General features: G+C 30.9%; 2 protein-coding genes across 2 annotated transcripts; one reads left to right on the top strand and one right to left on the bottom strand.

The window, feature by feature from the left end:
• Positions 3,836–8,215, bottom strand: LOC109355287 (putative phospholipid:diacylglycerol acyltransferase 2). The gene is made up of 6 exons (XM_019598360.1): positions 7,491–8,215; positions 6,781–7,003; positions 6,246–6,529; positions 5,253–5,592; positions 4,596–4,861; positions 3,836–4,420 (listed from the first exon to the last, which is right to left on the bottom strand). The coding sequence occupies exons 1-6, from the start codon at positions 7,925–7,927 to the stop codon at positions 3,958–3,960; spliced, it is 2,013 nt and encodes a 670-aa protein (XP_019453905.1). The 5' UTR covers positions 7,928–8,215; the 3' UTR covers positions 3,836–3,957.
• On the top strand, positions 12,739–15,692 carry LOC109355288 (UDP-D-apiose/UDP-D-xylose synthase 2). The gene is made up of 9 exons (XM_019598361.1): positions 12,739–13,051; positions 13,151–13,243; positions 13,358–13,465; positions 13,919–14,033; positions 14,123–14,256; positions 14,347–14,448; positions 14,582–14,674; positions 14,936–15,071; positions 15,174–15,692. Exons 1-9 carry the CDS (start codon positions 12,776–12,778, stop codon positions 15,284–15,286), a joined length of 1,170 nt encoding a protein of 389 aa, XP_019453906.1. The 5' UTR covers positions 12,739–12,775; the 3' UTR covers positions 15,287–15,692.

The following is a 16,629-nucleotide window of genomic DNA, read 5'->3' as shown; positions in this document are numbered from 1 at the left end:
AAAATTATTATACCATGCTAGCATTTGGACTTGGAAATTGGGAATACTAATGCTGTTGGAGACTACTCATAGTTGTGTTGCGTGCCTTATTTACTCAACTTGTGCAGAGTCAACTTTGATCACTAAATTTATATTCAATTCGAGTAATGTAATATCTTAAGATTCAACAGAATTTTAAGTTAACTGTCGGTCAACTCTGCACCGAGATTAAGGGTGTAAGTTGTATTGAACAATATTATTACACTCAGTTTGGACTTATCGATCTAATCTAGAATGTACATGTGTAATTATCAATTTAACTCATCCAACCAGGAACACACTAATCTGATCATACTAAATTATTGAGTATCAGAATCATAATATGTCAGAATATGATATATAAGTGGCACTCACGCAATTTTATATAAGCTGAGGTGAAAATGTTAAATATAAGAGTATTACATACAATTTTAAGAGATAGTACATGTGTGAATACATATATAGGTAGTATACATGAGCGAAGGTGTGCACATTTGTATGATATTTATCTAATATTACTGTATCATCTATTATTTATGTTTAATTATCATTAACTCTTTAAAAATGATACAAATGAATGGTGGTTGATGCATTGAGTGTGTATAAATCTTTACACTAATAATACATAGATATTACACTATTTTTATATTTGAAAACCTATTATGTAAGTTTCATATAATAAACTGGGGTGGTTGATCTATATAAATAATATATAAACGATGAGTATATTAAAAAATTTAAAATTATAGTATTTTTGAAAAAGAGTAATAATTTTGATACATTTACATTATAATGGTCCTTCATTTTATTTATTCCTAATTTCTTTGTTTTTCATCCAAATATATTGCCATGCTCTTCTTGATCTTTGTTTACAATTGATTTTACATCCAAGACATGAAGTTAACCTCCTTATATGTGCATCCATGTTTGACATGGTTAATGAGAATTATTATTAGTTAAATCAAAAATAGGTTTCTCAACCAACAAGTCATTAATATTTGCTAGATATTAGGATGGTCAAAAGATCAATAGTTTGATTCTTCTGAGTGATACTTATTGATGGGAAGGACAACACAAATCACAAAGAGAATTAGGTAAGGGGATACCCTGGTAGTAATAAAAAAACAGATTTATCTTCACTTTTGGAATTAACATTTTTTCATGAAAGATGGAATATAATAAGTATGCCTAGGGCCATAATTCTAAATATTAAAGAGAAGAAAAAACAAATGTGAAAATTCATCAAGAAAAATTATGGAAATGTTTAAAGGTTAAGTTTTATTTAACATTTCACATTTTTTTGTAGTGGACGTAGGTGCAAAAAAACATCAACTTTTATTAATAAAAAAGTAGCAAAATTACAAAACATATGAGAAAATGAAAATTGAACTGCTCGTTGCATAGTTGGATGTTACATGTAGTAGTCCTTCCTCATTCTTGGGAGGCTTAGTTATGGATTTTGTCTAACGGGCTTGGTGGTGGTGATGTGCTGGATGGCATGGTGGTGGTGGAGTTCGATGTGTTGGATGGTGTGGTGGTGGTGGAGTTCGATGGGTTGGATGACGTGGTGGATGTGTTGGATGGCGTGGTGGTGATGAATGTGTTCTTCGTATATAATTTATACACAATTAGGATATTATTCATAATTGATTTATATTATTTTTTGAAATGTCAATATTAATTATATATGAATGATAAATGATACAATAACATCAAATTTTTTACAATTTCATTACCTACATTGTTTTCTCAAAATTGTTATCAATAAACCAAAAAATAATCGATGATTATGAAACACGATATAAACAAAAGATGAATTGTTGTTAATATTTATGTATTATTGATTTAAAGAGGAAATGATATATGTATTGATATTATAAGAAATTTTTATGATGTTATTGTATCATTCATTATTTATTAATAATTAATTTTTAAATAAAAATAATTTAAATAAATAGTGAACATCATTCTAAGATTATTAAAACTTGATCGTAATTATTAACTTTTGACCATGGATTCAATGAAGTTATTAAGTCATTAATGGGGTAAGTTTAGTTGGTTTACATTCAAAAGTTCTAAAATATGTGAATACTAACTAATATTAATTAATAATCGTATACTTAATAAGGAAGATTTTGATATAACAAATATTACAAATAAGTAAACATTATTAAATAAGATAAGTTTTACATTTTAACCCAACAAAAACCAGACAAAAAAAATTAAAACTTAATGAAATAATTAAAGTTTTGTTACAACATAACTAACAAATTAGGAACAAAACAATTATAACTACAAACATAAATGGAGATAATTTGAGGGTAAAATATTCTTTTCCAGACGATATCGTTTGACATTTTATAAAATAAATTGAATGATTTGACCATAATGTAGTCATTGGTTTTATTCATAATATAGCTGACTCCAACTAAATCATATGTAATATCTTTCAGTTCTAATATAATTCCAAGCTCATAGAAAAATATGATGTTTGATGTGATGTCACTTTTTTTAAATTTGGTATTTTACTGCAGATTTGTTCGAGAATATAACCATTTATGAACTCACTGCACATAAACATTTCTCCATTTTGCTTTTCTTACGGTGGAGAGGCAGCCATTCTGTTTCAAATATGTATTGCCTTTTTCTTTTGAAAATATTGTATTTGCCTTTAGCTTTTGTTTTCAAAAATATTTATTGACATTTTCATTTAATATTACCATTGGGAAATATTAATGAATCATCTCAGGAAAGCTGATTAGGGAAGCAGAAAGGAATGCATTTATTGGAAAAACATTATATTAAATAAGAGTGAGAATCGAACTGGGCAGTTCGCCTAGTCGCTAATCGGATTTGAAAACAGTTTTGGTTTATAATCTTAACTGAATGAAAAGTTAGTTTGCTTTGAACGGAAGAAATTCAGGTCTTACTGTATTAAACACGGTTAAACCAGAATAATATGGAAAGTGAACTAGACGATTAACTTAAAATTTTAAATAATGAAACACTACTCTAATATTTTGTTTTACTTCGATCCAAAGAAAGAAGAAGAAATATTACTTCATTTAATTATACATAATTGTTAATTATATAAAATTTTATATTAGAAATTATTGATTATATATAAATTTAACTCCTACGATCAAATAATTTAATCATTTAGTATCCTTGCTTTTTGATGTACATTGTTAAATACATTAAAAAGTGGGGTGTACATGTTATAAATAAAAATACTTTTTATTGCTTCATTAATCAAGATACTCGTTAACATGACGTTTTTTCTCTCTCTTTTTTACTAGTCATCTCAAGAAAATAAAAAAATTCTGTTGATACGAATTTAATTACTATACATTTTTAATTACTCCTTCAATTACACTTATGGGACTTTATGGTAGAATTTTTCAGAACATGTATAATCTCCATTAATGGAGAGGTATGTACATGATTTTGTGTTTCCAATAATAAAAGAGTTATTATATCGTAAATAAAGGATAAAATCTTATCATATTATTATTTTCTTTATTTTTTGTGGTATTTACCTCATCATTAATGGGAACATCCTTACTCAATTTTTCTATATCCACCCATCATCCTCCTAATCTTTCTTATAAGTCAATGATAAAATAAATAGAACTAATTTGTTGTATAAAATATTGAGTACCCAGTTTTTGGCTATATATATTTATATAGATGGGTTGGATAAACTATTTTCCTATTAGCATTCTAATTTAAATCCATGCCATATTTGCTACCATGGTTAATTCTAGATAACTGAAACTATAATTTGATGGCACCCTAATTTAGTCATAACCACATGTAGAGTTGATGCATTAACCTTGTTGACTCCTACAATTCTTACATAACATAACTTTTGAAGAAATTGGACTACCAAGTGCAATTCAATCAAACCCTGATCAATATAATTTCCCCTAAACATAATCACAATGTGAGATTTATCCTCTCAGAAATCCTCATTATATCTGAAAATATCCTATCACCACCAATATCCTCACCTTTGGCTCCAGCAGCAACTCTTAAAACATCTTCAACCAAAGCAACATTTCCCATAACGTTGTCACTTTCTCCACTCTGTATACCTTGCTGCTTGTGCTTGTACTCTCTTAAATATGTAGCAATGCCGGATGGATTGAACCGTGTTCTTCCTCGCCACCCTTTCGCACACATGAATCCGGCACTTATAACATGCACCCTCTCATCACCATCCACAAAATAAACACCATTTTGTAAGCAATGATCCCTTTCTCCATCTGCTGAGTTATCAATTTGGAAAGGAATGCTATTACACTTGTCGGAATGGGACAACTTGTAAGCATGTGATCTTTCAGTAGGAGTTCCTACACCATATAGACAGTATATTTCCATATCCGGAGCATTAGGTAGTCTGAATAAGAAATTCAAATCGAAAGCGTCAATAGTAGTTCTAAACTAAGATATCTTGCATAAGGCACTTATGATTATGAATAACTGAAAACTTGTGTCAAAATGAACAAAATATGCCAAAGAGATTCTTCCAAGGAAAAACCGGTCAAAATGAATTTATGGATCTACATACATACCTGGTCTCAAGTGGATTAGACCAGTATTTGTAATGAGCATATTTAGGATCATCTAAGTTCTCTGCTATCCCGTGAGAGAAGTGTGCCTCGGCACGCTTCATCATTTTTGGAGCGACAAAATTAAGTAGATCGAATGGAGTTCTTTCTGTATAAACCTTCTTTTTACCAACTTTTCTGATGCTTTCTCTGATCATCTCATCATATTCAGTCCACAAAAGTAATTCTGATAAGTTGAAAGTATCAGAATTACTTTTCCACAAAATTCCCTGCTGATAGTGAAACACATACATTATTATTGTTCTCCAATATGTAATTACAATTACCAAAAGAGGAAGCGACACATCCATGTAAAAATTGACATGATTATACAGGTATAAATTATGATTCAATCAATGATGTAATGTAAATTTACAAAACCTATAACATACAATTATGTCTTGGATGCTCAAAGGATAAAAGGGCATTGCACTAGGAAAATTAAAAGCCAGCATTTCTTGATAGTAGACTATACTTCATCATGAAATTTGAGACATTTTACTTCAGTTCTTCTATATCAGCATCGCTAAACAGTTGAAAATAGAGCAAGTTCTTTTTTCTTCCTATAGTTAACGGAATGAAATCATATTTAGAACAAAGAAAGACATGTAAGTATGGTACCTCCGAATCAAGTGGTGTGACATGCGAATCAGTTAACTCTGAGACTGCATTGCCCAAAGAGAATATTCTTCCATGATCGATAGACTCTTTTAGTTGAAGGCCTTTCTGCATATAGCTGCTGTATTGACTACCGTCACTTGCAAAGTGCTTCGCAGGTCCCTTCTTTTCGTGATCACAGTTGTTCCGATCTTTAGGAGACCAATCCAAGTTACCCCAGATGGTTTCACCACCTTTTGGCATCAATGATATGATCGAATCCCAAGTTCTACATACTCGCATGACATGCTCTAGAGTTTGCAGACTAAGATAACCCAAATTTAAAATGCCAGAAGCCATGGATCTGCAAAGTTATGATCACTTCATCATCTGTGAATCATATTATAATTGGTAGAGATGATAAAAAAATAATGTAACATCATTCTATTGGTGTATGCATATTTTGACACATAGCACTGATAACAGCTCCAGTTTTCAGTTGTTTAAATGAAACCACGGAGAAACAATTCCGATAAGAAAAGGTGGTCTAGACAGGTTCTTTTTTTTTTTTTTACTTTTGATTTAGATAAATATACAAATAGATGGAATTGCTACTGAATTAGATAATGTCAATTCACAAGCAGATTAGAAAACAAAATCACCTACAAAAGTTAAAAGGCTTGCATAAAAATCAGCACTATTCCATTTTCCCCCACATTACTTGTGAACATCCTGTTCATTCCAACCATTGCTTCTCATTAGAGTGTGCTGATCAGTTGCTCCATATTCATTAAAGTGTAATTGCTTTCAATTTGATTTACAATTAAAGAAAAAAGTGGTTTACTTAACATTCATGGAACCTTTGACATTTTGCTGAAATTCATATTAAATTACCGCATTGATTATTGTAATAGTATTCCATTTCCTAATGATATACCATCTCTACAATTTCAAATCAGCCTTCAAATTTCACACAATGAAGAGAAATTGATATATGATTTTGTTGCAAGGACTAACCTGACAAACGCAACATCATTGTCTTCAGCCGAAAATATATTGCTAACTGCCTTTGGAACACCAAGAAAAGCTGGGTTAATATTCATGATTGCTTTGATATGCTTGTCACACCAACCAATACCGCCGCCACCTCCCATGGGAAGAGGTGTCTCAACCCATTTTAGGAAATGGAGGAAATAAGTAGCCCCCATAGCTTGAGGAACAACTACCACTTTCTTATAGCCATTTGTTACAAACATTAGCTCAATTGTACTCTTCAGTCTACTAAGAGCTTGGTCTCGAATCTGTTTTTTTCCAATTAAAACTAAATTAGTTGAAACTAATTTCTGCATAAAATACCAGCCATGCTTTTCTAAACAAATTTTAGCTGTGTGGTAGAACATGCAGGATATGCATAGGAAAAACAATCCCACTATTGATTTATCTGTAATTTAGTTAATCGTAAATGAACAAAACTTTCGATTCTTATGAGTAATCTTATAGGAATTGTATAAACACTAAGATAGTGAACTTTCTTGAAAAATAACCACTATACCTCTGTATTCTGGAAAGACAGTCTCCAATCATAGGCAACCATGTACAAGTTCTTACCTTCATAACCAATTTTTGCCAAATTTTCTATTAAAACTGCCCAACAAAGATAACCAGAAGCAATATTGTCAGCAGCAACAAGCCCAGGTACTGCCCTGACTCGAATGCCGGGTGGGTCCAGCCCGGTCTCATTATGCAGAGATAGATGCTCTAACCAGCATAAAGGTCTGAATGTTAGCACAAACAAACAAACAATGCTTATATACATGTTGATAGGATTCATATTTCACACACACAACTTCACCTAAAATTCAAGCTTCACTATGTCAAGTTTGAAGAACACTATATTCAATTTGCATAATATACTAACTAACCGGTCATTAGTCTATTAACCAAACAACAAAAATACAAGTATATGATAAAAAAGTAAGCATCATTAACAAGTGCAAATGTGATAACATTTAGTGTTCCACAATGTGCATTCTAATTGTTAAATAAACATGATATCTTATCATTTAAATCAAATGACCACTTCAATTTATCATACAAGGTTGGTACTTGTATTGTATAGTAGTTTTTTTCATACTACCAAGAGTATCTCGTGACTGCCCTCTCAACAAGTGTAGGTCATAGGAATCAAACACTTGATCTTTTAAGTCTTTGTGGAGATCTAGCAAGACCTTACACTTATGAGTGTGAACATGAGAAACACACCTTTTGAGGATTTCAGCAAAACTACCACGCCACAATGACTCTCTGAAAAGGGCTTCAGCACAAGGCCTCCCTTCCCAGAGTTCCAAACCCCCAGTCACAATGCCAGGTACCAAAACAACAGGGTGAAGTGCAGTGACCCCTTCACTGCTTAACCTCACCCCAGGTGAATCAGGTACATGTTGAAACCCAGGCAAGAATCGGCACAAGAAGCAGAAAAGCCACCAAGTGGTGCACACATACCCAATCATCCAAAACCAGTAATCAATGCACCTCCATTGCTTCTCTTGACTCCTCTTCTCATTCTTCACTCTGCTACTTAATATGTTCTGGCTCTCCTTCTTTTCACTATTTTTGGGTTCAAAATATTGAAAACCAAGTGAGGAACACTTAATGGGTTCCATATAAAGCATCTTCCTGAACCTCATAAGTGAAACCATTCTCACTTGAATTAAACACACACTGAAGGGTCAAAGTACCAATGGAGAAAAGTATATTCTTTCACGAATACCAAAGTTTAAAGGGTTCTGATTTGGTTTATGAGTGACACACTTGTCTTGAAATTTACATGCATGTCTGTATCAAATATCACCATAGAGTTCCACATGTTTGTATTCTATGCTTTGACGTGGATTCAGATGCACCTTTCCACCGCTATGGTCACAAACAATGATTCCTATGATAGAAATAGAAACAGAATATGTGCAGTGTGCATCCATAATCATAGGAAATCATTCATGTTTGTCTTCACTCTTAATTTCATAAGGCTCAAGTTGACAAAAGGGTTTCTTTCCTTCTTCTTATGTTCATACTATAATGTTTTCTTTTTAAAATCATTCACGTTACAAGTCAAATTAACATTTAAAGTTTTAAACCCCATGATATATTGCTGCTGATTTTTTAATGTTTTACTATATCTATATTCTCATACATAATCTCTCTACAAATCCACTTATATTATTATGAAACAAGGATTTCTTTTCAATGTTGAAGAGATAAATACATGTTTTTTCATTTATTTTTTGAAGCAATTTCTCAATTAATAAAAATGATCTTAATTTATTATAAAGTAATATATTTTACTTATAAATCAATCTTATCATAATAATGTATAAGAATAAGGGTTGAAAGTAAAATATGGAATCAAATATTACTTTTTTAAATTTTAATAAAATTAATTACATTTCTTAGTATATTTTTCTTTTTATTTTGGGATGTTTCTTTCCGGTTAATCACATGTTTATACATTATTAGTCACCAGTATAAAAAAAAAATTAAAGTATGGGGTTGATACCGTGCCACCTGCTAGAAAAAGAAAAATATAAAACTTTGATTCTAATTAATAACAGCATGAAACGTCAATATACACAGGGGATTAATCTCAATGCAATGGCAGATACCAAAGATTTCGTGGACAATAATATCATTATTATCATTGCTGCACTGAAGATTATAAGCATTAATATTCTATATCATATTTGCGTTTAATTATTCCACATTGTTTTATCTTAGTATCGATTTATTGGAACGTCCAAGAACTGTATGAAATAAAAGTGGATTATTTTTAGCTGGTTACCAACGTAAGTACGTAACCTACCATAAGAAAATTCAATTGAGGATTACCAACAAAATTTTACTCAACTACCTTCATCTGCAGTGCAACTTTGTTGGTTATGAATATAGAAACAATAGTTTGGTGTGGGAGGAGAGAAATTTTATACTTGAGAGAAGAAGGGAAATATATAAAAGAAAAATGTTTTCATTGATAGAATTGGATACTTGGATACAGGATCCTGCAATGATATTTAGATGGGAAGATTTATGTGGATGAATAAAGTAATTTATTATTTTTTGGTACTTCTGATGATATTTTAACATCTTATGTGAGAGAAAATAATTCTTTTCAGGGTCATGTGGTGTGTGACTATCTCTCTCCAAATATCATAAATACAAGTTCGATAATTCTCCATGCATAAAAAACAACGTTCTCCATTAATTGTAATTTTATTTAACCAAGTTTATCCTAAAAAGGTGTGGCGTTGCTATATTCTTAGATACACAAGAGTGGCTCCAGCATTTTCTGCATTGGGTTGAGCCCACTCAAGATCATAGTCCTTTTCAATTTAGCCCAGTGAGTATATGGGAAGGGCTCCAATATTATCACCATTATTGTTGATAAGATTTCTTTTTAAAAATTAAAAGGTGATATGTTTGGCTCTTAAACCTGAAGGTTTCAACAATAAACAGATTTTAAACCTCTTGACGCACCATATAGACCAATTACTTATATTGTATAAAAAATAATATGTTACTTACTCAGTCAAAAGTCATGAAAAATATAAAATCTTAGAAACAAATTTGTATATATATATATATATTAATTAAATGTAAAATAAAATTGTAAAAAAATTAATTAAATGTAAAAAATTAGAAATAATAAACCGATTAATAAATATTATTTAAATATAGAAATTAAATTCCAAATCAATTTTATAATAAATTAATGTGAGTTGTTAAAGTAATTTAGATGATTTGGATTGAGTTTTACTAATGCGTTTAGAGATCTTAATTTGAGTTTCAATTGACATGTTAAAAGTTTGAGTCTTAAACGAAGACATGCTAATCTTGTAGTAGAATTGGTGATGAATCAATCAATTACAGAGGTTGATGAATCTTGTTCTCATTTTAGAAAATTTATTTTTATTTATTTGTCTAGTTTATAAGTTCATTGTGCATTTGTTTTTACTTTTCATGTTCTCATTTATTTATTACTTTATTGATTTACGTAAATAATGAGAAAAACTAATGAGCATATAGAGAAATGATATAATAAGAAAAAGTTCCTTAAGTCCGTTATAAATTAACATAATCGTTATATATGTTTAGTTAAGAGATGAATTTTCAAAGAAAAATAAGAATAAAGTAATAAATACTTATTTTAGATTAAGAAATTATACAAGTTCTATATTCTATATAAATAGAAAGCATGGTCCAAGCAGCCAAGAATCGCTTGCACCGTTTGCTATTCACATGATGTCGGTGATGCGTTAGGTTGCGTGCAAAGCAATGGAATGGAATGAAACTCTTGAGCTATTTTTTTAGCCTTTCGTCCTACTCAAATCTAACTATCCCATTTTAAGGAATGTAAGGGGTTATTTTTTCAAAATATTTAATTTAAAAAAAATTGAAAATTTGGATTATTAAAATATTATTTTTGTCAAATGTTATAATCTTAAGTATGCGTTACCCTCTAAATAGTTAAGAAGAGTCACACTCCATTTTAAAGTACAAAAGTTACTAATATAATAATCTCTTTACTTATCAAAATCATATTTCACTAACTACAAAATCGTCTCTATACTAAATAAATAGTATCACACTTATATTGGAGAGACCAAAATTGATAGTATAATAAAGATAATTCAGATTAACTTTGTTATTTATTCCATGTTTGACGTGAATTGTGATTTTGGATTATTAATAGTATAGATATATATTATATATATGCATGATAATAATTTATAAGAATATAAACTTACTTTTTTATTACTCAGCCATGAACATTTCCTAATTAAATATAATGTCAAAGCGCGTGGCAAAGACGACGAATATTTTTTGTTTTATAATTTTTGTGAATGATGCGGCACGTGGGCGATAGCATGTACAGCTACATAACTTTCGTGTCCCGCTGTACATTGATAATGTGACGGTGATTGACGTCTGTTTTTCGCTTTTATTTGCAAGACAAAGTTTCAATTGGACGCGCTTTTTATTTTTAGTTATGTACCATGTCTATATATTATCCCAATGTTTTAAATAAATATCTAAAATTTTCAGCTATAGTTTATTACAAAATATAAATTCTATGATTATCTTGAATCTTATAATTATCATACATAATAAAATAAATTAATAATATAAATATTTATATGAATTCATATTTTTAGATCTATACTTTTAATATGTTTTAAGAGTTTGGTATGATAATCATTTTTAATAATACCTTGAATTTTTCAAAGATCTTCATTTTCTTTCTCATGAAGAGTAAAAATGACTATAACTTATGGGTTAAGATATAGACTCTATGTCAGTCATATGTATCAACTTTTAAATTTATTCATTAAATTTATATCAATTTGTAGAAATTAACATATCATCAATATTTGACCACTTAAAATAAAAATGAATTTTAAATAACAGAATATAAAATAATTTGGTGATGTAGGTAAACTCGCGTGGCTTAATGAAAACATAGTATTTTTAAGGTGGTGCTTTGGTAGATAATCTAAAGATATGAAGGGCCATTAATATTGGATTGTTAGAATGTCATTTTTTTTCGTGCAAAATGATCCCCATGCCTAATTTTTCTAATTTTTAATTAAGGGGATAAACAATCAGATACCCACGGATATTTTTATCAACAAATACGTTAACCAAACATAGGAATAAAAAAATATATGAGGATGCCATTATTGTATCAAGTGTTATCTAAAATTTCACATATTTATAAATAATGAGTTATTATAATGGTTGGTCAAAACTCAAAACTAGACTGATCATGTATAAATTCAGTTTCTTACTCATACCGTAGGATTCAGTAGTTGATAGAAAAAAAGACTATTAACAATTCAGATATTATATTAAATTATATTTAAATAAAATAAAATTAGAAATTACCAAACAAATATTTATCAAATATTTTTATTATTTAAGAGAATCTCTTAATGGTAAAAGTTTTATATTTAATTCCTGAAAAGGTCTACCATGCACCTCAATCCAAATAATAAGCTTGCCAATTTTATAATGGATTATTCTTATCATCAAATATCTATTTCATAAACTTCTAAAAAATAATATATTATTTCTGTTGACTAAAATATTCTTCTAGTTTGTATTTAGTGAGTTTTAATTTAATTCTTGAATTATTTATAATACTTATCCATTTTACAATTATAAACACAATAATTTCGCATTTTTTCATGACCCTTACAACAAAAATAAATATTTTATGATTTCTCCAATTTTCACAATAAGGAAAGCAATAAAGCAAGTGGTTTGGACGCAGGCAGAGAGAGTACACGCGCGTTGAATGAGAGTAAGAACTAAGAAGTAAATCCGTTACCGCAACGGTGTCACTATCTAAAAACATATAATCTTCTTCTGATTTCTCCTTTTCATTTTCTTCTTCCCACACCCTTTATATAAATACACATCACCACTTTCCATTCCATTCAATTCAATTCTTCACACCGAAACTCTCACTCTCTCACAACACAATCATAACAACAATGACTTCTTCATCGGAGCGCGTAGATCTTGACGGCAACCCAATAAAGCCGTTAACGATTTGCATGATCGGCGCCGGAGGTTTCATTGGGTCCCACCTCTGCGAGAAGATAATGAATGAGACCCCACATAAGGTTCTCGCCTTAGATGTCTACAATGACAAGATCAAACACCTCTTGGAACCCGATAACCTTCCTTGGCACGGTCGCATCCACTTCCACCGTCTCAATATCAAAAATGATTCTAGACTCGAAGGTCTCATCAAGATGTCAGATCTGGTTAGTTATTATTTTGCACGATATTCCGAAAGAGATTAGTTATTGATTATCGAGGAATCTTTTTAAATATTATAAAAATAATTGAAATTTGTGTTGCAGACTATAAATCTGGCTGCAATTTGTACTCCGGCGGATTACAATACACGACCTCTTGATACAATTTATAGCAATTTCATTGATGCGCTTCCTGTGGTACGTGTTCTTGTGAATCAGGATTCAATCTTTTTTTGTTGGGTGCATGTTGATGAATTGATTGAAGTTAAAGGGTAATAGATGTTGGTTTGATTGTGTTTTTTTCTTGTTTAGGTGAAGTACTGTTCTGAGAATAACAAGAGGCTCATTCATTTCTCTACTTGTGAAGTGTATGGGAAAACGATTGGGAGCTTTCTCCCTAAAGATAGTCCTCTTCGTCAGGTAAACTTTCCTTTTCATAATCTTTGCTATTTCTTTTGACCCTTTTCAATCAACAATTTTGTTTTCAGATCTGTGCATGTTGAATATTAGTTTTGCGTTTGCATGCATGTTTTACTGTGGAATCTATCGTTGGTTAAGCTCACTTGGTTTTCAGATCTTAATTGGTGTTGCTTTTTGGTTTAAATTACATTTTCTTGTAAGGAGATGTTGACTTTGTGCATTGTCCTAACATTTTAGCTTGTTTAGTAAGATGAAAATAGAATTGGTAATTTGAGACATTGTTTGTTACCTTCCTTTAAGGTATCTTAGTAATGATGGTGGACATTTTAAATCAAACTTTTGTGCTGTCCCTATCAGTATTTTAATCTGTTTCTTCTCATTTTGTATTGTTTTTTTGTTGTTGTTGTTGTTGTTGTAATGAGTTCAGCTGCATTATTTCTAATGTTACAATAGGATCCTGCCTACTATGTTCTTAAAGAAGATGAGTCTCCATGCATTTTTGGTTCAATTGAAAAGCAAAGGTGGTCCTATGCATGTGCAAAGCAGCTTATAGAGAGGCTGATTTATGGTTAGTTGATTTCTTATTTACCTTTTTTTGTATAAGTTGTTTCTGTTTTCCAATACTCACTTTGTTCACTAACATTCTATCATTAACAGCTGAGGGTGCTGAAAATGGTATGGACTTCACAATTGTGAGGCCTTTCAACTGGATTGGACCTCGAATGGATTTCATTCCTGGTGTTGATGGTCCAAGTGAAGGTGTTCCTCGTGTTCTAGCATGCTTTAGCAATGTTAGTTACTTTTTGATTTAGCGTCCCTTGAATTCTGTATGTTTTATTCAATTTTTTTGTTGCATGTTCTAAATTCTCTTTATTCTGCAGAATCTTCTCAGAGGGGAGCCCCTCAAGCTTGTGGATGGTGGCCAATCCCAACGAACCTTTGTTTACATTAAGGATGCTATTGAAGCTGTCTTATTAATGATTGTAGGTTCTTATGTTCAATCTTTCATGCAGAGTATTTGTTTTCAAATGGAGTTCATGTGATTTTATTGTAGAAGTTAATCTTAAACTATTATTGTTCTTGACTGGTTCACTGAACACTGTTACTTGTTAACAGGAAAATCCTGGCAGGGCCAATGGCCATATCTTCAATGTTGGTAACCCAAACAACGAGGTTACAGTTAGGCAGCTAGCTGAAATGATGATTCAGGTGAAATGATTAACTTTATATATCGACTCTAATATTATCAGAGAAATTATAAATATTGTAACCCTGAATGTATAAAACTTATAAATTGTCACTGTATCATTCACATCATTGATTCTTCAGAAAAGTAATACAAATGAATGATAGATAATATACTGGCCGTGTATAAATCTTTACAGTGACAATATATAGATATTATATTCATATTGTAATTTAGGGGTCTGGTTTCTGGACTCAAATAATTGTACTTATATGATCCTACAGGTTTACTCAAAGGTAAGTGGAGAACAAACTCCTGAGACACCTACAATTGATGTGAGCTCCAAGGAATTCTATGGAGAGGGATATGATGACAGTGATAAGAGAATTCCTGACATGACCATAATAAACAAGCAGCTAGGTAGGTTTTCTCATTCATCCATCCATACATAGTATTCAAGTTTTATGATTATAAGTTACTTTACACTAATGGGTTGTTCTTGTTGTTGTTGTAACCTGTTAGGATGGAATCCTAAGACCTCACTTTGGGATCTGCTTGAATCTACTCTCACCTATCAGCACAGGACATATGCTGAAGCCATCAAGAAAGTGATTGCTAAACCCATTGCAAGTTAATCTTTACATGTTGATGTAGTACCTTGGAGAAGAAGGTTATTCTTCCCTAGTGTTTTGCCCATTGTGGGCTTTGCATATTTTTCAATGGTTGATTTTACATATATGGTATGTTCCTCCTTTTGGTTTTCAGTAGCCAATAGGCAATAGCATATAGTAAGTCCATGCCTTAGATATGTTTCTGCATAATTAGGAATTTATCTACGGTAATATGTGCTGTTGCTATGTATTTTAATGTAGAGCTTTGTGCTACTAGACATGTTGGAGGGCCTTTTATATACGACGAAAGTTGTTTTTGTTTTCCATGTTATAGATCTGTCGGTCATTGATTTGTTGTCCTTCCAGGTCTATGTAAGTTGTAACATTTTCTTTGATCCACTAAGTCATGTGCTTTAAGTTATTTGTTATTGCTGTGCCACTGGTAACCTTTCAATAACATTAACAATTAGATATCAATTAAAGACTGGTTGTACTCATTGAAATCTGAAAAATTCTAGTTGAGTTCAACTAATCTGATAAGGGCTGATTAATGATATTTTTTTGTCTCTTTCAACAAATGTTGTTCCTATGAATGAAACTTTTGACCTTATAATCATTCTTGAGATTCAATAGGGTTATACTACTAGACTAACATCTTGTTGGTGAAATAAGAACTAATCAAATTGAAAGGGAAGCATTCCCTTCCAAACCATGAAATTCATTTATCCCCACATTGGGGTGAAACTACAGGAATATAAATTATTTTTCCCATATCATTCATTCCCTCTCTTTTCCTTTCCATTCCATTATGTTTATTCTGTTCCATCCCACTTTAAACTACAAAATTCAACATTAAAGAATCTTCATTCACATCCGTATGAAATTCCTGGAAAGCCAAGGATGGTTTTTAAGTTGTTGCAGCATTGGAGCAAAATAAGGACAATCCGTAAATGAATGATGCCTTATTTAAGGTAATTGTCAATAAAAGATATAGCACAATATAAGATATAGCATCTGAACTATTGCATTTGCCCCTGTACAAATTAATACTTTGTATTACTATATTACAATTGCAATAAATTGTAATACTTTGTAACATGTTTGGGTCACTTGTTAGTTGTGACCGCATCAAATCCTAAGGTTATCTAGTATTATTGTGATACTATTAACATTCATTTTTTATGCTTTACCTATGTACTCGGAATAATGAGTATATGTCAGCCCGATATTGAAAATGCTACATATGATTAAGCCTTGTCTTTGTCTTAAAACAAAGTGAAAGCTTAAAAGATAGTGTGATAACGAAATAAAAATGAAAAGACAGTTGCATTAAAATATATTGTATCACTCCTAAATCATTGCTTACA

This window comes from Lupinus angustifolius, chromosome LG08, assembly GCF_001865875.1.
Source record: "Lupinus angustifolius cultivar Tanjil chromosome LG08, LupAngTanjil_v1.0, whole genome shotgun sequence".
NCBI classification, from domain to species: Eukaryota; Viridiplantae; Streptophyta; class Magnoliopsida; order Fabales; family Fabaceae; genus Lupinus; species Lupinus angustifolius.
The sequence above is the reverse complement of the archived record's forward strand: the minus strand, read 5'-3'. Positions and strand labels throughout refer to the sequence as shown.

Coding starts and splice junctions, on each gene's coding strand:
- LOC109355287 (XM_019598360.1), bottom strand. CDS start 7,927: ATGGTTTCACTTATGAGGTTCAGGAAGATGCTTTATATGGAACCCATT. Junction 6,530..6,780: donor TGTCTTTCCAGAATACAGAG/GTATAGTGGTTA, acceptor GGAAAAAAACAG/ATTCGAGACCAAGCTCTTAG. Junction 4,862..5,252: donor TCACACCACTTGATTCGGAG/GTACCATACTTA, acceptor CACTATCAGCAG/GGAATTTTGTGGAAAAGTAA.
- LOC109355288 (XM_019598361.1), top strand. CDS start 12,776: ATGACTTCTTCATCGGAGCGCGTAGATCTTGACGGCAACCCAATAAAG. Junction 14,449..14,581: donor AAGCTGTCTTATTAATGATT/GTAGGTTCTTAT, acceptor ACTTGTTAACAG/GAAAATCCTGGCAGGGCCAA. Junction 15,072..15,173: donor CATAATAAACAAGCAGCTAG/GTAGGTTTTCTC, acceptor GTAACCTGTTAG/GATGGAATCCTAAGACCTCA.